This window comes from Protopterus annectens, chromosome 3.part1 (genome assembly GCF_019279795.1).
Source record: "Protopterus annectens isolate FY-2018-M chromosome 3.part1, PAN1.0, whole genome shotgun sequence".
In the NCBI taxonomy this organism is placed as follows: domain Eukaryota; kingdom Metazoa; phylum Chordata; order Ceratodontiformes; family Protopteridae; genus Protopterus; species Protopterus annectens.
This window is the reverse complement of record NC_056732.1, coordinates 1844361706-1844384904: the sequence shown is the minus strand read 5'-3', so window position 1 is coordinate 1844384904 and position 23199 is coordinate 1844361706. Positions and strand designations below refer to the sequence as shown.

The window sequence follows — 23199 nt, the reverse complement described above, 5'->3', positions numbered from 1 at the left end:
AAGTGTTGTGTAACGGTACTGAGAGATAGGCTTGGTAATTATTGTGTAATGGTACTGAGAGACAGGCTAGGTAAGTGTTGTGTAATGGTACTCAGAGACATGCTAGGTAAGTGTTGTGTAATGTACTGACAGACAGGCTTGGTAAGTGTTGTGTAATGGTACTGAGAGACGGGCTAGGTAAGTGTTGTGTAATGTACTGAGAGACAGGCTAGGTAAGTACTGTGTAATCATACTGAGAGACATGCTAAGTAAGATGCTTTTTTCCAATTAACTTGGTACACACTCGAAAAATACTGTGCTATAGTTTTAATGCTGAACGCGTTTATATGAGATATTATTTTGGGAAAGCCCGTTTCCTTTCATCCTATTTTTCTAATAGGATTCTCAAAAGCTATTCTAGGTTTATTAGGTTTACCGTTACAATGCATTATCCGTTTTATTTATTTGAGTTTTAGCAGAAAACTAAGCCATAGTTTGTATAAAGTATAATTTTTGGCAATGTAATTTTTTTATTAAGAAAAAAAGATTGCAAAATGTAAAGAATAATTTATTCTCTTTATTAAAGTTTTATATAATCTTATTTGGAGTTTACATGTAATATTTGTTGAGCATTAATTTTGAGTTGTTTCTAGCTATGAGTTATTCCAAAATATTCAGTGCTCCCCTCACTATATACATTATATATTTCTTTAGACTTCAGCCTGTAATTTTGTTCACAATTCATAATTATTTAATTTTACTATCATTGGAATTAAAACCAGATATCTTGTTAAAGCTTGTAGTTATTTTCTTAATTTGATTATATGAAGAATCAGTATCTGTAAGTGCTAAAAGAGTATCATCTGCAACTTACAACATTTTGATCAATAGATAGTTATTTGAAGACCTTTAATTTTTAAATTATTTCTTACATTTGCTGGTGTTTCTTACCAAGGCAAACAGTGTGTGTGATAGTGGACAGAGCTTTTCTTGATTATCTATTGTTCTTGAAATTAGAAGACCAATTTTAATACATGTTTTATTGTCATATATATAGCATTTACAATAGATTCATAACTGTTTTAGAGAATCCATATACATCTAATGACATAAATAAATAACCCCAAGTGATTACATTGAAAGTTTTTATAGTATCTCAACTAAATAGTGCTAGTTCTTCATCACTATTAGCTGAATAACCTATATGAACTACATGTTTTATAATGCCCTGGGTTTCTCTCTTTATAAAACTGATTTGATCATTGTCTGTTCATTGCAGTAAGTATCCCTTTATTCTTTCAGAAAATATTGAGACAGATGCTTTATAATCCACATTTAACAAAGTTATGTCAGTGAGATGAACAATCACCTAGCTTTTTTTTTGTTTTAATATAGAGATAGTTAATGAGTATTTCCACTAGACAGACAGTTATATTAAATGTTTTATGTGTATTCGGGATATTTTATACATTTCAGGTGTTATCCTGTCAATGCAAAATACCTCTTTTTTTATTTTTTTTGTATGTTGTATAACTTCTTGATTATCAGTTTGTTATTTTAATACATAATTACTATAGTCATTACATTTGTATTTAATGCCCTTGTTAATATCAGTTTGCATTGTATTCATCTTGTTACATTTTCTATACTTTTTACTAAGTGCTCGTAATATTTCTTCTATACCTCTGCCTTTTCTATTTCTTTGAGGCATTTAAAACATTCAGTTCAGTGTAATTTGTTATATTTAACAACTTGATTACATTACCTAATTTGTCTTACATTAAGGAATTAATATATGAGGTAAGGTTCAGTTTTTTTTATACTTTCCTCTTTACATTCTAGTATTCTTTTGTGTTTTATATTTAAAAAAAAAAACAAATCTACAGACATTTTATCTCCTTTTGGAATCTTTAGTTGTATTAATTTTGTTGAATAAATAGTTAAGGTTTTACCCTATTTTTTAAATTTGTTTCTGGTCAGTACTGAAAATTTGTCATATGTAAAATTTTACACACAAAATACAGTTTATTCATAAAATCATTGAGCTCAAAAATGTTTAAATATTAAATAAGACCCTGATGGACAGTGGCAGAAAGTAATGTGCAAAATAAAATACCTCCCACATAACCTCTGTAAACTTCCTAAACTACCCCATCCAAATAAAAACCCATGATACTTGGGGACACAGCTGTGACGGTTTGCATGGGTAGGCTTATAAAGGCCCTAGTGGTCAGAGGCCTGGTATATAAGTATGCACCTGTGAGCCTATTTACAAGCATTCTTACTATTCCATCAGAGGCAAATTGCATGTTGCAGCAAAATTAAGGCTTTCAGTCTAGTTGTTTAATACCTACTAGCTCCTAAATATGTCAAATGGAACAGGAGATTTACAACATCATAACAGTTCTCTAGCATTATAGAGGATTTTAAATTATTAAATCTACATTATTGGAAAACTGTGGAGTTTATTACTTTTGAAATGTACAACTAATATCCTCTTTTCTCTTATTATAACTATAATTATATTAGCTTTTCACTGTTTTCTGGGTAGGGTTTTTTGCCCAAGAACACCCATGATGCTCTTAAATGAAGTTGGGGTTAAATAGGAGAAATTTATTTTATAAGGAACAGTTAGATGACAAGTGCACCAGATGAACTATTGGAAACTCTTTTGCAGAAGTAAGAGAAGCAGCCAACCATATATAATTGTTAAATGTATTTAGAAGGACAGTAAGGCATAATGACGGGGTAGAGTTTTTTGTGACATTTATTATTGTATTTTTTTGTTACAACAGTCCATTGTTTGTTTACTATAGTTAGAATAAAAAAAATGCTTTGTGCAAGGACACAATAGCAAAGTTATACTGTAAGCCTCATGGCAAGAAAACATGTTCTTACACAGTGTTTTTATTTCTTTTAAGTCAACAGGAATGCATATTTCTTTGATATTCAGAGTCTTCAGTCATTCCATGAGAAATCCCAGGATGTTGAATTTAACAAAGCTGTCTCAGATAAGATGTCACTCACAAGGGAAAACGCAGTGCCTTCTGAAACCAGACATAACTGTAAGGAAAGTAATGAGAAGTTTATCAAAAAAAGCAAACTAGAAATGCATCTCCAAACTCCCATGGAAATGGCACTTAGTCATCTTAATCACAACAACAGTGTAACATTCAATGCTAATGATTTAACTGATCAATTAATGCCCAGTGGGAAAAGAGAAAATAACACAGTGGCATTACAAGAGCAGATATGCAGTAAAGAGAAGCTTCACAAATGTTTCACATGTGGCAAGAGTTTTACAGACAGAAAGACTTTAACAGTACATATGATAATTCATACTGATCAGAAGCTCTACAAATGTACCATGTGTAACAAGAGTTTTACACAGAGGAGTAATATGACATCTCATCAAAGAATCCACAGTGGACAGAAGCCCTACAAATGCAGTGTGTGTGACAAGAGTTTTGCATTGAAAAGGACTATGGTACTTCATCAGTATATCCACATGGGACACAAACCCTACAAATGCACCATGTGTGACAAGAGTTTTACATGCAAAAGCACTATGAAAAATCATCAGTCAATCCACTCTGGAGAGAAACATAACTGCAGTGTGTGTGGCAAGAGCTTTAAATACAAAAATAGTATGATATGTCATCAGAGGATCCACACTGGGCAAAAACCGTATAAATGTACCACATGTGACAAAGTCTTTACATGGAAGAATCTGGTTGTAAAACATCAGTATATCCATACTGGGCAGAAACCCCACAAATGTACAATGTGTGACAAGACTTTTAGAAGCAAAAGTGCTATGGTAAATCATCAGTTAGTCCACACTGGTCTGAAACCTTATAAATGTGTAACATGTCACAAGAGCTTTGTAGATAAAAGAAGTTTAGCAATGCATCGGTTTGTGCACACGGGACAGAAACCCTATAAATGCACCATGTGTGACAAGAGTTTTGCACAGAAGAATCAGATGGTAGGTCATCAGAGTATCCACACTGGACAGAAAAACTACCAATGTATCACATGTGGTAAGAGTTTTAGGTATAAGAGTAATATGTACAGGCATCAGAATATACATGCAGGGCAGAAACCCTATAAGTGCACCATGTGTGACAAGACTTTTACACAGAAGGGTAACATGGTAAAACACCAATATACACACACTGGAGAGAAACCCTACAAATGCTCCATGTGTGACAAGAGTTTTGTACAGAAGAATCAGATGATAAGCCATCAGAGTACCCACACTGGACAGAAAAACTACAAATGTGCCACATGTGGTAAGAGTTTTAGACAGAAGGGTAATATGTATAGGCATCAGCATACACACACTGGGCAGAAACCCTATAAATGTACTGTGTGTGGCAAAAGTTTTATACAGAAGGGTAACTTGGTAAAGCACCAACATATACACACTAGAGAGAATCCCTATAAATGCACCATGTGTGACAAGAGTTTTGTACAGAAGAATCAGATGGTAAGTCATCAGAGTACCCATACGGGACAGGAAAACTACAAATGTGTCACATGTGGTAAGAGTTTTAGGCAGAAGGGTCATATGTATAGGCATCAGAATATACACACTGGGCAGAAGCCCTATAAATGTACCACATGTGATAAGAGTTTTACACAAAAGTACAGTATGAAGCGTCATCAATGTATCCACACTGGCCAGAAACCCTATAAATGTGCCATGTGTTACAAGTCCTTCAGACAGGCAAGTACTTTGAAGAGGCATCAGAGGATCCACAGCAGGCAAAAAAGTAACAAATTCTAATACAGAGAATGTGAATTGGAAAGAAGACTGTTACTCAGGTAAAGTTAAGAAAGGATCCCAACTGAAAAACACGAGGTGCACTCACTATGCCTAAAGTTTGGTTCAAAGTATTAAAATGTTTGCAATATGATTTAATGGAGAGAAAAAAACTACCCATAGGTGCACCTTGAAATGACTGACAACAGTCTGGATAACAGTGGGGAAAACAGTCTCATACTTAAAAGTGAAACTGTAGATTACCATAAGAACTATTATTCAATAACTTGTCTTTCAACAACAACAAAGTATAAACTACATGCAGGAATTGATGCAGACAGAGTATGTAGTCATCTAGATAAATATTTGAGCATGACATTAGAACAGAAGGGGGATAAAAGAGATCCCTACTGCATTAAGGATCATGTTTGGCTAGACATTACCATAATGGAGACTTGCAAAAAGAACAGACGTCTTAGTATTTTATAAATTGCAAAAAAGCATTTAACGGTGGATTATTAAATGCTCAGAAATGTACAAGAGTCACCACACATCAATGTTATGGTGCCATTGCTATAAAAAAGTGGCAAACTAATTTGCAGTTGAACCACAAAAGTAGGGCAAATTACTCTCCAGGGTTTAAAAATCCAGTATGGAATATTCCAAGTTTTTTTTTTTTTTTTGTAAGCATTACTGCTTTGGTTGCCTTGCTCTAAATCTGTTAAGCTGTTTACTTAGCCTAGGTCATGGATTCAGTCTGATTGCAACAAAGTCTTTTCAAAAGACATGTCACCTGCCTTTTGTGGATTATCTAAGAATGCATTGCTCATCTGATGAATATTTGAAAGTTTAACTACATGTCATTAAAACCCTATCAGATATAATAAGAATGTAATTTTGGTCTCAACAAATATGCTTAAGCAGCATTTATAGCAGGAAATATGAATAATCAAGAAAGTGTAAGTCTTGTAAAGGAATGACGTATAAAAATAATGCACAAGAGGGAGTATATAAATATCTAAGAATAGATGACAGGGCAGCAATACAGCATGAACAGATTAGAACAAAGCTTAGTAAGGAAATGTTTTAGATGACTGAAAGTGATACTGAAAACTGATTTGATGTCTAGGAATAAGGTTCAAGTTATAAATCCACCTGTACTTCCTGTTCTAACTTACAGCTTTGGTGTAATCGAATGGGTTCTCAAAAAGTATGATAGGAAAACAAGAAAACTGCTTTATACTCATCAACTGATATGCAAGAAACATTGTTTGGCATGAATGTATATGCCTTGGGCTGGATGAGGCATGGACCTCCTTGAAATTCGCCCCATGTATAAATTGTTGTTTGAGGATAGCATATAAAGTTATTAACATCATCTGAGCCAAACATAGTAAAACTTCTATGTCATGAAGAAAACAAGTCTAAGATGACATAGTTGCTCTAGTTAGTAGATGTCTTTAGGAAAAATTGACAAAAATTAGGTCACAGTAAAAAGTACTTATAAAAAAAAAAAAGAATGTGAAAAATGTGTTCAGGAAAAAAAGGCTGAAAAGGGAAAGCCCAGAACTGTAGTGGAATGGATATACAGAAAACTACTGGGACAAACACACAGGCAAGATGAATTCAAACCCGAAGATGAAATGTTAAGGCAAGTCAAGTTAGTGGACTGCATGCCCATCGGTTCATAAAATCAATAGAAACAGTAAAAGGTGCAGACAAAAGGTTTGCAGTATATAATGAAAAACAGTGAGTCATCTTGGAGGTATCACTTATGTCTGAAAGTTTGTGTACTAAAAGACTTAATGTAGTAAGGATATTACACTGGAAACTGTGCAAACAGTATGACATAAAAGTTGTTGAGGGGAAATGGAAACTTGAACCATATGAATTACAGAAGGAAGAAATTCTAATAAATCTTACATAAATATGTTATCCATACATGTATCCCATATAAATTACAGAAAAAAATACATTCTAATAAATCCTACATAAATATGATACCCTTACAAGTACCCCATATGAATTACAAATGAAGGAAATACTAGTAAATCCTACATAAATATACTACCTATATGTGTATCCCATATGAATTACAGAAGGAGAAAATACTAATAAATCCTACATAAATATACTACATATATGTGTATCCCATATGAATTACAGAAGTAGGAAATACTAATAAATCCTACATAAATATGCTACCTATATGTGTATCCTGTATGAATTACAGAAGAAGGAAATACTAATAAATTCTACATAAATATGTTACCTATATGTGTATCCCATATGAATTACAGAAGGAGGAAATACTAATAAATCCTACCAGGCTACAACTCATACCATACATTTTGGCCACAGAACCCGGACCAAAATGCAAAAGGCGGGGGCGTATCCATATTCATCAAGGATACCCACACCTCCAGGTTAGTGGCACAGCACGATGCTTCAGAGATCATCCATGTGCAATTAACACCAGGCAAAACTGCAATTCACATTATTGCTTGCTACAGATCACCCACCATGTCCCAGGACACCCATTCCGCATTTCTGGAAACACTGGGAAATATGATGGTCCTACCAAACACCCTAATATTGGGTGATTTCAATTACCCAAACATTAATTGGGAGAACTACTCAAGTACTAACTCCCTTGCCCAACATTTCCTAGAATTTATAAACTCAAACACCCTGGATCAACTGGTCAACACTCCCACCAGAAGTGACAACATATTGGACCTGGTCATCACCAACATGGGCGACCGGTGCTCCACACCGGAGATCAATGCCTCACTGGCTATATATGATCATAAACAAATCACTTTGGATATCCACATTCCACCCCCACCCCTGGACAAGGAAATCACTGTGAAAAACTTTTCAAAAGTAAACTTCACGTTACTTAAGACCAAGGTAGAAAGCTTCAAAGCCCCCATGCTAAAGGATAACATTGCCCAAGCTGCAAAATCCTTTACTAATGCATTCTACGGGCACCCACAAGAATGCATGGATCGTGCTATACCAAGCAAAATCAAGACTCACTCCTCTAAGAAAAGGAAACCAGTCTGGTGGACTCCTGCCATAAACAAGCTATACAACAGAAGGAGGAAACTAGTACAGAAAAGAGTAAAATCCCAAGAAGGGAAGACATCCCTGATCAGTATCAACAAGAAACTACGATCCCTCATAAAATAATCCAAGGCGAGTTTCAAAAGAAAAATGACCAAGGACTCCAAAGATAACCACAAGGCATTCTTTAGCTATGTCAAGAATCTAAGTGGCAATGCTCAGATCTGCTCGGAGTTGGTGCAGAATGGTACAAAATACACTGAACTGACTGATATTGCCAACATCCTGGCAGACAGGTTTAGAGCAAACTTCACCCCCTAAAGGGCCCATAACCATACCAGAAGAATGTAGAGCTCCTGAAATCACAGACACTTGGGTTAAAACAGCCCTCTCCAAAGCCAAAAACACAGCATCAGTGGGACCGGAAAGTGTTCCAGGCTGCGTCCTACATGAGCTCAAAGACGAACTAACCCCACACCTGAACACACTGTTCAAAGTCAGCCTCTCCACAGGTACATATCCATAGAGTGGTGCAGAGCAACAGTTATTCCGCTCCACAAAGGTGGAGCCACAACAGACCCCGGGAACAATTACCCTAGAAGCCTGACTAGCTTGGTCTGCAAGGCTATGGAGCACATCATCATGGAACTCATTAAGAGAGACATTGGGAACCTTCAAACACTGGACCCTACCCAGTTCAGCTTTGTTAAGGGCAGATCATGCCTCCTAAACCTGGTGGACTTCTTTGAGACAGATACCAAGGCTATAGATGAGGGAAAGGTGGTACACACAGCCTACCTAGACCTAGCAAAGGCCTTTGACAACATTTCCCATTCTGGTATTATAGACAAGCTCACCAGCCTGAACATAAACCCCTAAGTCACAAGATGGGTGGCCAACTGGCTCATGGACAGAACCCACATGGTAAGAGTTGCGGGAGCTAGGTCTGACTCTAAACCAGTTACAAGTGGCATTCCCCAGGGCTCAGTCCTAGGACCACTCCTGTTCGCATATACTTCTCTGAGGTACAGGCAAGCACAGGAGGACTATGGCTGACCAAGTTCGCAGACAACTGCAAACTAGGGGCTATAATTGAGTCTCCAGCTGACACAGACATCCTCCAAAAGGGTCTCACTGAGATAGACACCTGGTGTCAAAATCATGGCCTCAAGCTAAATGCCAAAAAGTGCATTTTCATTCTCTTTGGAAAAAACAAAGTACCCACAAATTACCACATGGGTGGTGGTCCCCCAAATACGGAAGACGTAATAAGGGATCTGGGAACCCAAGTAGATAGTAAACTTTCCTTTGATGATCACATTGCCAAAGTGGTTAGAAAATCCTTCTACTTGGCACACCTTATCACAAAAGGGTTTACATACACATCAAAAGAGGTCATTGTGCCCCTCTACATATCGCTCATCAGACCCATCATAGAGTACAACGCCTGATTTGGGATGTATGTTACAAGACACCTGCAACAGCTGGAAAAAACACAGAAGTACCTCACCAAGAGGATCACTGGCCTCAAACAGATGACCTATGCAGCTCGACAGAAGAAACTCCAGCTGTACTCGGTTGCATACCGCCTACTCAGAGGTGATCTCTGCCTGACATACAAGGCCATGTCCAACTCAGAACAGATGGGCATGCTCCACCTAAGGAAAAGATTATTCCCTTTGAGCAACACGCTCTAGTGATCTAAACCTCACCACAGCAATAAATAGGATGTGCTGGAGGGATAGATTCCTGTCACAGAGACTTCCCATGCTTTGGAACAAGATTCCAATCTACATTAGGCAGAGCTCCTCGCTAAAACTTTTCAAGAGAAACCTTGCCGAGTGGATGAGAAACAGAAATTTACCCCGGGGATCACTTCAGTGGCTCTGCTGGACAGAGGCACAGGAAATTAATCTAAGGGGGTGGCAAAAGCCAACACATTCTGGGTAGGCTTATAAATGCCTTTGGGCAGATAGCCTAGTAACTACCTATGAACATAAACATACTATCTATATGTGTATCCCATATGAATTACAGAAGGAGGAAATACTAACAAATCCTACATAAATATAATACATATGTGTATCCTGTATCAATTACAGGAGGAGGAAATACTAATACATCCTAAATAAATATGCTAATTATATGTGTATCCTGCATGAATTACAGAGGGAGGAAATACTATTAAAGCCTACATAAACATGCTACCTATATGTGTATCCTGTATGAATTACAAGAGGAGGAAATACTAATAAATCCTACATAAATATGCTACTCGTATGTGTATCCCATATGAATTACAGAAGGAGGAAATACTAATAAATCCTAAATATACTACCTATATGTGTATCCTGTATGAATTACCAAAGCAGGAAATACTAATAAATCCTACATAAATATACTACCTATATGTGTACCCTATATGAATTACAGAAGGAAATACTAATAAATCCTAAATATACTACCTATATGTGTATCCCATAGGAATTACAAAAGGAGGAAATACTAATAAATCCTACATAAATATACTACCTATATGTGTATCCCACATGAATTACAGAAAGAGGAAGTACTAACAAATCCTACATAAATATGCTACCTATATGTGTATCTTGTATCAATTACAGAAAGAGGAAATCCTATTAAATCCTACAGACATATTCTACCTATATGTATATCTTGTATGAATTACAGACGCAGGAAATACTAATAAATCCTACATAAATATGCTACCTATATGTGTATCCTGTATGAATTACAGATGGAGGAAATATTAATAAATCCTACAGAAATATGCTACCTACAGCTGTATCCCATATGAATTACAGAAGGAGGAAATAATAAATCCTACATAAATATACTACCTATATGTGTATCCCATATGAATTACAAAAGAAGGAAATACTAATAAATCTTACATAAATATACTACCTATATGTGTATCCTGTATGAATTACAGAAGGAGGAAATACTAATAAAGCCTACTTAAATATACTACCTATATGTGTATCCTATATGAATTACAGAAGGAGGAAATACTACTAAATCCTACATAAATATGCTACCTATATGTGTATCCTGTATGAATTACAGGAGGAAATACAAATAAATCCTACATAAATATGCTACCTATATGTATATCCCATATGAATAACAGAAGGATGAAATACTAATAAATCATACATAAATATACTACCTATATGTGCATCCCATATGAATTACAGAAGGAGGAATAATAAATCCTACATAAATATGTTGCCTATATGTGTATCCCATATGAATTACAGAAGGAGGAAATACTAATAAATCCTACATAAGTATGCTACCTATATGTGTATCCCATATGAATTACAGAAGGAGGAAATACTAATAAATCATACATAAATATGCTACCTATATGTGTATCCTGTATGAGTTACAGAGGAAGGAGATACTAATAAATCCTACATAAATATACTACCTATATGTGTATCCTGTATAAATTACAGAAGGAGGAAATACTAGTAAATCATACATAAATATACTACCTATATGTGTATCTTGTATGAATTACAGAAGGACGAAATACTAATAAATCCTACAAATATATACTACCTATATGTGTATCCCATATGAATTACAAAAGGAGGGAATTCTAATAAATCCTACATAAATATACTATATGTGTATCCTGTATGAATTACAGAGGGAGGAAATACTAAAGAATCCTACATAAACATGCTTCCTATATGTGTATCCCATACGAATTACAGAAAGAGGAAGTACTAACAAATCCTACATAAATATGCTACCTATATGTGTATCTTGTATCAATTACAGAAAGAGGAAATCCTATTAAATCCTACAGACATATTCTACCTATATGTATATCTTATATGAATTACAGCTACAGGAAATACTAATAAATCCAACATAAATATGCTACCTATATGTGTATCCTGTATGAATTACAGTTGGAGGAAATATTAATAAATCCTACAAAAATATGCTACCTACAGCTGTATCCCATATGAATTACAGAAGGAGGAAATAATAAATCCTACATAAATATGTTACCTATATGTGTATCCTATATGAATTACGCAATGAGGAAATACTAATAAATCCTACATAAATATGCTATCTATATGTGTATCCCATATGAATTACAGAAGGAGGAAATACTAATAAATCGTACATAAATATACTACCTATATGTGTATCCCGTATGAATTACAGAGGGAGGAAATACTAATAAATCCTACATGAATATGCTGCCTATATGTGTATCCCACATGAATTACAGAAAGAGCAAGTACTAACAAATCCTACATAAATATGCTACCTATATGTGTATCCTGTATGAATAACAGAAGGAGGAAATACTAATAAATCATACGTAAATATACTACCTATATGTGCATCCCATATGAATTACAGAAGGAGGAAATAATAAATCCTGCATAAATATGTTGCCTATATGTGTATCCCATATGAATTACAGAAGGAGGAAATACTAATAAATCCTACATAAGTATGCTACCTATATGTGTATCCTGTATGAATTACAGATGGAGGAAATATTAATAAATCCTACAAAAATATGCTACCTACAGCTGTATCTCATATGAATTACAGAAGGAGGAAATAATAAATCCTACATAAATGTGCTACCTATATGTGTATCCTGTATGAATTACAGAGGGAGGAAATACTAATAAATCCTACATGAATATGCTGCCTATATGTGTATCCCACATGAATTACAGAAAGAGCAAGTACTAACAAATCCTACATAAATATGCTACCTATATGTGTATCCTGTATGAATACAGGAGGAAATACAAATAAATCCTACAAAAATATGCTACCTATATGTCTAGCCCATATGAATAACAGAAGGAGGAAATACTAATAAATCATATGTAAATATACTACCTATATGTGCATCCCATATGAATTACAGAAGGAGGAAATAATAAATCCTGCATAAATATGTTGCCTATATGTGTATCCCGTATGAATTACAGAAGGAGGAAATACTAATAAATCCTACATAAGTATGCTACTTATATGTGTATCCCATATGAATTACAGAAGGAGGAAATACTAATAAATCCTACATAAATATGCTACCTATATGTGTATCCTGTATGAATTACAGAGGAAAGAGATACTAATAAATCCTACATAAATATACTACCTATATGTGCATCCTGTATAAATTACAGAATGAGGAAATACTAGTAAATCATACATAAATATACTACCTATATGTGTATCTTGTATGAATTACAGAAGGAGGAAATACTAATAAATCCTACTTAAATATACTACCTATATGTGTATCCTGTATGAATTACAAAAGGAGGAAATACTAATAAATCCTACATAAATATACTACCTATATGTGTATCCTGTATGAATTACAGAAGGAGGAAATACTAATAAATCCTACTTAAATATACTACCTATATGTGTATCCTGTATGAATTACAGAAGGAGGGAATGCTAATAAATCCTACATAAATATGCTACCTATATGTGTATCCCGTATGAATTACAGAAGGAGGAAATACTAATAAATCCTACATAAATATACTAACTTTATGTGTATCCCAGATGAAATACAGAAGGAGGAAATACTAATAAATTCTACATAAATATATTACCTATATGTGTATCCTGTACGAATTAAAGAAGGAGGAATTACTAATAAATCCTACATAAATAAATATACTACCTAAATGTGTATCCTGTATGAATTACAGAAGGATGAAATACTAATAAATCCTACACAAAAATACTACCTGTATGTGTATCCTGTAGGAATTACAGAAGGAGGAAATACTAAAAAATCCTACATAAGCATGCTACTTATATGTGTATCCCATATAAATTACAGAAGGAGGAAATACTAATAAATCTTACATAAATATACTACCTATATGTGTATCCCATATGAATTTCATAAGGAGTAAATACTAATAATTCCTACATAAATATACTACCTATATGTGTATCCTGTACGAATTTCAGAAGGAGGAAATACTAATAAATCCTACATAAATATGCTACCTATATGTGTATCCTGTATGAATTACAGAAGGAGGAAATACTAATAAATCCTACATAAATATACTACCTATATGTGTATCCCATATGAATTACAGAAGGAGGAAATACTATAAAATCCTGCATAAATATAAATATTCTACCTATATATGTATCCCATATGAATTACAGAAGGGGGAAATACTAATACATCCTACATAAATATACTACCTATATGTGTATCCTGTATGAATTACAAAAGGAGAAAAATTTAATAAATCCTACATAAATATACTACCTATATGTGTATTCTGTATGAATTACAGAAGGAGGAAATACTAATAAATCCTACATAAATATACTACCTATATGTGTATCCCATATGAATTACAGAAGGAGGAAATACTAATAAATCCTACATAAATATGCTACCTATATGTGTATCCTGTATGAATTACAAAAGAAGGAAATACAAATAAATCCTACATAAATATACTACCTTTATGTGCATCCCATATGAAATACAGAAGGAGGAAATACTAATAAATCCTACATAAACATAGTACCTATATGTGTACCCTATATGAATTACAGAAGGAGGAAATACTAATAAATCCTACATAAATATACTACCTATATGTGTATCCCATATGAATTACAGAAGGAGGAAATACTATAAAATCCTACATAAATATGCTACTTATGTGTGTATCCTGTATGAATTACAGAAGGAGGAAATATTAATAAATCCTACATAAATATGTTACCTATATGTATATCCCATATGAGTTATAGAAGGAGGAAATACTAATAAATCCTACATAAATATGCTACCTATATGTGTATCCTGTATGATTACAGAAGGGGGAAATACTAATAAATCCTACATAATATACTACCTATATGTGTATCCTGTATCAATTACAGAAGGAGGAAATATTAAGCATATTCTAGGTGCTGAGATGAACATCTTTTTCTTGACATTAAAGAATTAAAGCTTACTAATGTCATGAATTCTAATTATGCCCTGACTTAGGAATGGGGTCCATATCTGTCATGGTAGTAGAAACCCAAAATGTATGGAATAATTAAACAGAGCCCATGGAGGTTTGTTTTTGTTGGGGCAGGGGGAATTAGACAGTGCAGAAAAGGAAATTAAAGTTTGAAATGAATTAATTTTCACACCTTAGTGCTTGCCTTCAAATAGTGAACCTTGTTATTTACGTGTATCTCTCTAGTTTTATTGCATATATTCCTGAGATTCATATTAAGTAAGAGAATCTAGGAATTTGAACAAAGTGGAGGAGGGGTAGAATATTTGTTAGTAATTGTTTCCTGTGAGTGGGGCCAGACTTTAGATAAATGTCCCAAGTAAGATTTAGAGGGATGCATTTATGGAGGAAATTAGATATCCAGTTACATCTATGTTTTATTTTAGTAGGGAGTCTTACAGCTAAGTTTTAAGACATTTACATGTGAGATACCTTCATTTTGTGAAGTTCTGGGTGAGTTTATTCATAGGAGGTTACTAGGCTAGTGGCCCTAAACCTCTTACAAGACCAGCCATGTTATTCTCGAGTTACCCCATCTGACCTTATTAAGTGAATGTATTTTGCAGAGCTAGTCTATGGTCAACACTGACTTTCTCTGTCCACGAGGGACATGGGTGCCACCTCTGAGGTGAATTTGCTGCCTTCCATCCAGTTCTGCTTGAGTAGGATCGGTGAAGAGCTCTGCTTCACGTGAATTAGAAGTTTGATCCAGAGGAGCAGCAGTCTATGAGAAACATATTTTTCTCTCCAGCATGTTCGGTTAATGCCATAGGCTAGGTTAAGATCCCTAGAGTGAGTGACTCTTGTGCCATTAGATTTGTGTATGTGAAGCATATCCATCAGGGCAGAGTCGGACACTGCCCGGTACGCTAGGCACAATTCTCCTCTCAGTAGCCTTTATAAAACAAGTACAAGGACAGAGTTTTTAGTCTATCCACGTATGTCATGGTTTGGAGGCCTTGTATTTTCTTGGCGAGGAACCTCTGTGGTCTCTCCAGCTGATGTAGGTGTCTGTTGAGATGCACACAAAAGGGTGCACTGTACCCTATTAGTGGTCTGATGAGGGTCAAGTGCATTTGGGCTATAACATCCTTATACCTGGATTACTTATGAGGTGCACAACGTAGAATGCTTTCCTTACCACAGAGTAAACTTTGTGGTTGAAGTTGTGATTGCTATGTACCTGTGTTCCTAGATAATGCACCACTGTGTCTGAGCTTGGGGGGGGTTGTTAATACTGTAGTTAGTAGGTAATGCTGCTTTGCCAAAGGGAATAATAATGTACTTATTTGCATTTAGTTTTAGACCATGGCTTTGACACCAGTCATTTGTCTGTTAGCCTTTCCTGTAGTATGTTAACATTGTTGGGGAACTCAATGATTGCACACAATTTGCAATCATCAGCAAACTTGGTAAGGCAAAGGCCATCTAATTTATCCTAGACTTCTGAAAAGTAGATGCTAAACAGTAAAGGACCCAGCACAGAACCTTGTGCTACACCACTAGTGAAGGGTCTACTCTTAGAGGTGGAATCACCAACTTTGACAGTATGTGTCCTGTTAGGGAGCCAATTTGCTACCCATCTAGTGACATAAGGGTTAAATTTGCAGTAGGGGTGGGTAGTCTAAAATCACCAGGTTTAAAAAGCACATTAAGAAAGGAGAGAGGGAATGGGAAAAACTAGCTAGGAATCACCAGCAGTACTTTAATTTACTTTATGCAGGCTTGAAATCTTTTCAGCAAAAGAGAAAGGGGCAGAAATTTACTGTGTATTTAAGTATCACTCAAGAGAGTGGAAGACTGGGGAGCTTTACTGAGAGACGGCTAGGTAAGTGTTGTGTAATGGTACTGAGAGATGGGCTAGGTAAGTGTTGTGTAATGGTAATGAGAGACAGGCTAGGTAAATGTTGTGTAACAGTACTGAGAGACAGGCTAGGTAAGTGTTGTGTAATGGTACTGAGAGACAGGCTAGGTAAGTGTTGTGTAATGGTACTGAGAGACAGGCTAGGTAAGTGTTGTGTAATGGTACTGAGAGACGGACTAGGTAAGTGTTGTGTAACGGTACTGAGAGACTGGCTAGGTAAGTGTTGTGTAATGGTACTGAGAGATGGGCTAGGTAAGTGTTGTGTTATGGTCCTGAGAGATGGGCTAGGTAAGTGTTGTGTAATGGTACTGAGAGACGGGCAAGGTAAGTGTTGTGTAATGGTACTAAGAGACGGGATAGGTAAGTGTTGTGTAATGGTACTGAGAGACAGGCTAGGTAAGTGTTGTGTTATGGTCCTAAGAGACAGACAAGGTAAGTGTTGTGTAATGGTACTGAGAGACGGGCAAGGTAAGTGTTATGTAACGGTACTGAGAGACGGGCTAGGTAAGTGTTGTGTAATGGTACTGAGAGACAGGCTACGTAAGTGTTGTGTAATGGTACTGAGAGACGGGCTAGGTAAGTGTTGTGTAATGTTCTGAGAGACAGGCTAGGTAAGTGTTGTGTAATGGTACTGAGAGACGGGCTAGGTAAGTGTTGTGTAATGTACTGAGAGACGGGTTAGGTAAGTGTTGTGTAATGGTACTGAGAGACGGGCTAGGTAAGTGTTGTGTAATGGTACTGAGAGACAGGCTAGGTAAGTGTTGTGTAATGGTACTGAGAGACGGGCTAGGTAAGTGTTGTGCAATGGTATTGACAGATGGGCTAGGTAAGTGTTGTGTAGCAGTACTGAGAGACAGGCTAGGTAAGTGTTGTGTAATGGTACTGAGAGACAGGCTTGGTAAGTGTTGTGTAGCAGTACTGAGAGACAGGCTAGGTAAGTGTTGTGTAATGGTACTGAGAGACAGGCTTGGTAAGTGTTGTGTAACGGTACTGAGAGACTAGCTAGGTAAGTGTTGTGTAACGGTACTGAGAGACGGGCTAGGTAAGTGTTGTGTAATGGTACTGAGAGATGGGCTAGGTAAGTGTTGTGTAATGGTACTGAGAGATGGGCTAGGTAAGTGTTGTGTAATGGTACTGAGAGACGGGCTAGGTAAGTGTGGTGTAATGGTACTGAGAGGCAGCCTAGGTAAGTGTTGTGTAATGGTACTGAGAGACAGCCTAGGTAAGTGTTGTGTAATGGTACTGAGAGTCGGGCTAGGTAAGTGTTGTGTAATGGTACTGAGAGATGGGCTAGGTAAGTGTTGTGTAATGGTACTGAGAGACAGGCTAGGTAAGTGTTGTGTAACGGTACTGAGAGCCGGGCTAGGTAAGTGTTGTGTAACAGTACTGAGAGTCGGGCTAGGTAAGTGTTAGGTAATGGTACTGAGAGACTGGCTAGGTAAGTGTTGTGTAACGGTACTGAGAGTCGAGCTAGGTAAGTGTTGTGTAGTGGTACTGAGAGATGGGCTAGGTAAGTGTTGTGTAATGGTACTGAGAGACGGGCAAGGTAAGTGTTATGTAACGGTACTAAGAGACGGGCTAGGTAAGTGTTGTGTAATGGTAGTGAGAGACAGGCTACGTAAGTGTTGTGTAATGGTACTGAGAGACGGGCTAGGTAAGTGTTGTGTAATGTACTGAGAGACAGGCTAGGTAAGTGTTGTGTAATGGTACTGAGAGACGGGCTAGGTAAGTGTTGTGTAATGTACTGAGAGACGGACTAGGTAAGTGTTGTGTAATGGTACTGAGAGACAGGCTAGGTAAGTGTTGTATAATGGTACTGAGAGACGGGTTAGGTAAGTGTTGTGTAATGGTACTGAGAGACGGGCTAGGTAAGTGTTGTGTAATGGTACTGAGAGACAGGCTAGGTAAGTGTTGTGTAATGGTACTGAGAGACGGGCTAGGTAAGTGTTGTGCAATGGTATTGACAGATGGGCTAGGTAAGTGTTGTGTAGCAGTACTGAGAGACAGGCTAGGTAAGTGTTGTGTAATGGTACTGAGAGACAGGCTTGGTAAGTGTTGTGTAACGGTACTGAGGGACTAGCTAGGTAAGTGTTGTGTAATGGTACTGAGAGACAGGCTAGGTAAGTGTTGTGTAATGGTACTGAAAGACGGGCTAGGTAAGTGTTGTGTAGTGGTACTGAGAGACGGGCTAGGTAAGTGTTGTGTAATGGTACTGAGAGACGGGCTAGGTAAGTGTGGTGTAATGGTACTGAGAGTTGGGCTAGGTAAGTGTTGTGTAATAGTACTGAGAGACAACCTAGGTAAGTGTTGTGTAATGGTACTGAGAGTTGGGCTAGGTAAGTGTTGTGTAATGGTACTGAGAGATGGGCTAGGTAAGTGTTGTGTAATGGTACTGAGAGACAGGCTAGGTAAGTGTTGTGTAACGGTACTGAGAGATGGGCTAGGTAAGTGTTGTGTAACTTTACTGAGAGTCGGGCTAGGTAAGTGTTAGGTAATGGTACTGAGAGACTGGCTAGGTAAGTGTTGTGTAACGGTACTGAGAGTCGAGCTAGGTAAGTGTTGTGTAGTGGTACTGAGAGATGGGCTAGGTAAGTGTTGTGTAATGGTACTGAGAGACAGGCTAGGTAAGTGTTGTGTAACGGTACTGAGAGACGGGCTAGGTAAGTGTTGTGTAATGTACTGAGAGACGGGCTAGGTAAGTGTTGTGTAATGGTACTGGGAGACATGCTAGGTAAGTGTTGTGTAACGGTACTGAGAGACGGGCTAGGTAAGTGTTGTGTAATGTACTGAGAGACGGGCTAGGTAAGTGTTGTGTAATGGTACTGGGAGACATGCTAGGTAAGTGTTGTGTAACGGTACTGAGAGACGGGCTAGGTAAGTGTTGTGTAATGGTACTGAGAGATAGGCTAGGTAAGTGTTGTGTAATGGTACTGAGAGACAGGGTAATTATGTGTTGCCTAATGGTACTGAGAGACAGGCTAGGTAAGTGTTGTGTAATGGTACTGAGAGACGGGCTAGGTAAGTGTTCTGCAATGGTATTGACAGACGGGTAGGTAAGTGTTGTGTAACGGTACTGAGAGACAGGCTAGGTAAGTGTTGTGTAATGGTACTGAGAGACAGGCTAGGTAAGTGTTGTGTAACGGTACTGAGAGACAGGCTAGGTAAGTGTTGTGTAACGGTACTGAGAGACGGGCTAGGTAAGTGTTGTGTAATGGTACTGAGAGACGGGCTAGGTAAGTGTTGTGTAATGGTACTGAGAGACGGGCTAGGTAAGTGTTGTGTAATGGTACTGAGAGACGGGCTAGGTAAGTGTTGTGTAATGGTACTGAGAGACGGGCTAGGTAAGTGTGGTGTAATGGTACTGAGAGGCAGCCTAGGTAAGTGTTGTGTAATGGTACTGAGAGACAGCCTAGGTAAGTGTTGTGTAATGGTACTGAGAGTCGGGCTAGGTAAGTGTTGTGTAATGGTACTGAGAGATGGGCTAGGTAAGTGTTGTGTATCGGTACCGAGAGACAGGCTAGGTAAGTGTTGTGTAATGGTACTGAGAGACGGGCTAGGTAAGTGTTAGGTAATGGTACTGAGAGACTGGCTAGGTAAGTGTTAGGTAATGGTACTGAGAGACTGGCTAGGTAAGTGTTGTGTAATGGTACTGAGAGTCGAGCTAGGTAAGTGTTGTGTAGTGGTACTGAGAGATGGACTAGGTAAGTGTTGCGTAATGGTACTGAGAGACAGGCTAGGTAAGTGTTGTGTAATGGTACTGAGAGACGGGCTAGGTAAGTGTTGTGTAATGTACTGAGAGACGAGCTAGGTAAGTGTTGTGTAATGGTATGGGAGACATGCTAGGTAAGTGTTGTGTAATGGTACTGAGAGATGGGCTAGGTAAGTGTTGTGTAATGTACTGAGAGACAGGCTAGGTAAGTGTTGTGTAATGGTACTGAGAGGCAGGCTAGGTAAGTGTTGTGTAATGGTACTGAGAGACGGGCTAGGTAAGTGTTGTGTAATGGTACTGAGAGACAGGCTAGGTAAGTGTTGTGTAACGAGCTGGGAATTTCTGGTTAAAGGCTTATAGTGCATGCATATCTGAACTGCTTCTTACCGAAGTTGGTGCGCTTTGTTTTCTGTGGCATAGACTGGATTCGGGCCTGCTGGATCTAGCTTTGTTTGTGTAACTTGAGCACTAATCCAGACATTCTCTAAAGTATTCAATTGTATTTATTACTGCTTGGTTGTAACTTGATTAAAGTGTAGCTATCATTCTAAGTCTTTTGGATTAAGCACTTGGGCTTCAGACCAGTTGTTTTACATTAGGAAGGTTTGTGGCAAGCACTGTGGTGGCAGGACAGGTAGCTTTCATCCTTCTAAGTTGGGAACTGCTGATGGAGAGCCCAGTGTCCAAGGGTATTAGTTCTGGTTTAGGCACTTGGGCTTCAGGCCAGTTATTTTACTTTAAGAATGTTCGTGGTCTGCACTCTTGTGGGAGAAGAGGCTGGACTCTGCCCTTCTGAGCTGGGAATTTCTGGTTAAAGGTTTATAGTGCCTGAATATTTGAACTGTATCTTACTGAAACTGGTACACCTTGTTTGCTCTAGCATAGACTAGTTCCAGGCCTGCTGAATCTAGCTTTGTTTATATGCTTGTTGTTTGTTTGCATGTTATTTCCCTGGAAGCTAATTCCACCTAATACGCGGCTTCTCAGCGCTTCTGTGGATCACTAGTGATATCTGCATTGCTTACTGTACTAGTTCCTTGTTTCACTTGAAAGTTACTGTTTGTCGTTTTTGCATTTAGTTACTTGTAACACATTGCACTCAAGTTACCTGGCACTTGCTCACTAAAGCAATTATATAAGTCAGCACTAAAAATTAAAAGCACTACATCCTCACTCCCCACTGGCCCTTGTTTTCAATTATTAAGGAATTCCCAATATTATTCTAGCATGTCCAAAGGTCAGTTGTCAATCTCCTTTCCGGTCCAGCTGGTGAATCTGGGAATCTTGAGGCAATGTTATAACTGCCTCATGTACACAGACAACCCTCTCCTCCTCCCACATAACACAAATACTTGCGAGAGATACAGCTATTTAGCCAAACTGAAGGCTGAGTTCTCTCAACTCAGGACTGGCAAGACCAGACAGGAGGAGAAGGCAACTGCACACACCACCAAACCAGCCTCACATAATGCTACCACACCACTGAATCAAACACATAAATACACAAAGACATACTCGGAGGCTCTGAGTAAAAATTTACCTAAACAGCAGAGGCCTCCAAAGCAGACACCCAAACAACTGCTACCTCAAGACACCCCACAAGCAACAAATAAACCACAAAAGCAGTGTGCAAAGCAGTCAAAGCCCTTAAGGCCAAATACAACACCAAACATACTTGTCATAGGTGACTCCATAGTCAGACACACTGACGTCCCACTCACCAGGCTGAACAAGGAGAGGGTCACAGTAAGCTGCCTATCGGGCGCTAGAATCCGCCACATAACACAAGCACTCGGGTGACTCCACGGCAAGTACAAGTGTGACACAGTCATTGTCCATGCTGGTGTGAACGACCTGAGACGTACCTCCCTGGACTACATGAAAAGAGACATAGAGGAGCTCTCTGATTATGTACCCAGGCAGGTATGACCCTGACCCTGAGCAGTATCCTTCCTTCACCAAGAATGATGCCACAATATAGAGACAAGATGATCAGCTTTAACAATTGGCTTAATGTCTGGTGTCATTCAAAGGGGATCCAGTGTCTGTCTGCCTGGGATGACATGCTTGACAAGCCACGCTGCTTCGCAAGGGATGGCTTGCACCTGTCACCCCTGGGATTCCGGATATTGGCTAAGGTTTTTGCCACCCCCATAGTGCCTTTTTTAGGCAAGGCTCAAATTCTAAACCTACCACCCTAGAAAACAAAAATGCGAAGAATCTGAGGGTAATGCTGCTCAATGCCAGAAGTCTAAATCTCAAAATGCACGCACTCGAGGCCCTTCTCAGTATGGAGAACATCGATGTCTGTGCTGTAACTGAAACCTGGTTCAAGGCTCCTGAGAGCACCCCGGCACTATTAGGTTTTACCTCATATCATGCGTTCCGGCCCCAAAACCCGGACCACACCACAAAAGGTGGGGGTGCATCCATATTCATAAAGGATACCCACACCTCCAGGTTGGTGGCAACGCACGAAGCTTCGGAAACCATCCAGGTGCAACTAACCATAGGCAAAACTGCTCTACAAATTGTAGCATGCTACAGGCCACCCTCTCAAACTCAGGAACCCCACACAGCCTTCCTGAAGACACTGGAGGGTATAAATGTATCTCCAAACACCATCATATTGGGTGACTTCAACTACCCGAATATAGACTGGGAACATTACTCAAGCCCTAACTTTCTAGCCCAACAGTTCCTGGAGTTCATAAATTCAAATGCC

At 37.9% G+C, this 23199-nt stretch overlaps 2 protein-coding genes across 2 annotated transcripts in view; both read left to right on the top strand.

Annotated features, from left to right (window-relative positions):
• LOC122798835 (gastrula zinc finger protein XlCGF57.1-like) overlaps nt 1–5362 on the top strand; it is a 9082-nt gene extending 3720 nt beyond the window's left edge. Inside the window, exon 2 of the mRNA XM_044067958.1 lies at nt 2901–5362. Coding sequence (XP_043923893.1) covers nt 2901–4771 — 1871 coding nt within the window. The 3' untranslated portion in view covers nt 4772–5362. The remainder of the gene's footprint in view (nt 1–2900) is intronic.
• The window catches only part of LOC122798749 (zinc finger protein 501-like), a 187990-nt gene that overhangs the window by 146853 nt on the left and 17938 nt on the right, over nt 1–23199 (top strand). The gene's annotated exons all lie outside the window — the stretch shown is intronic.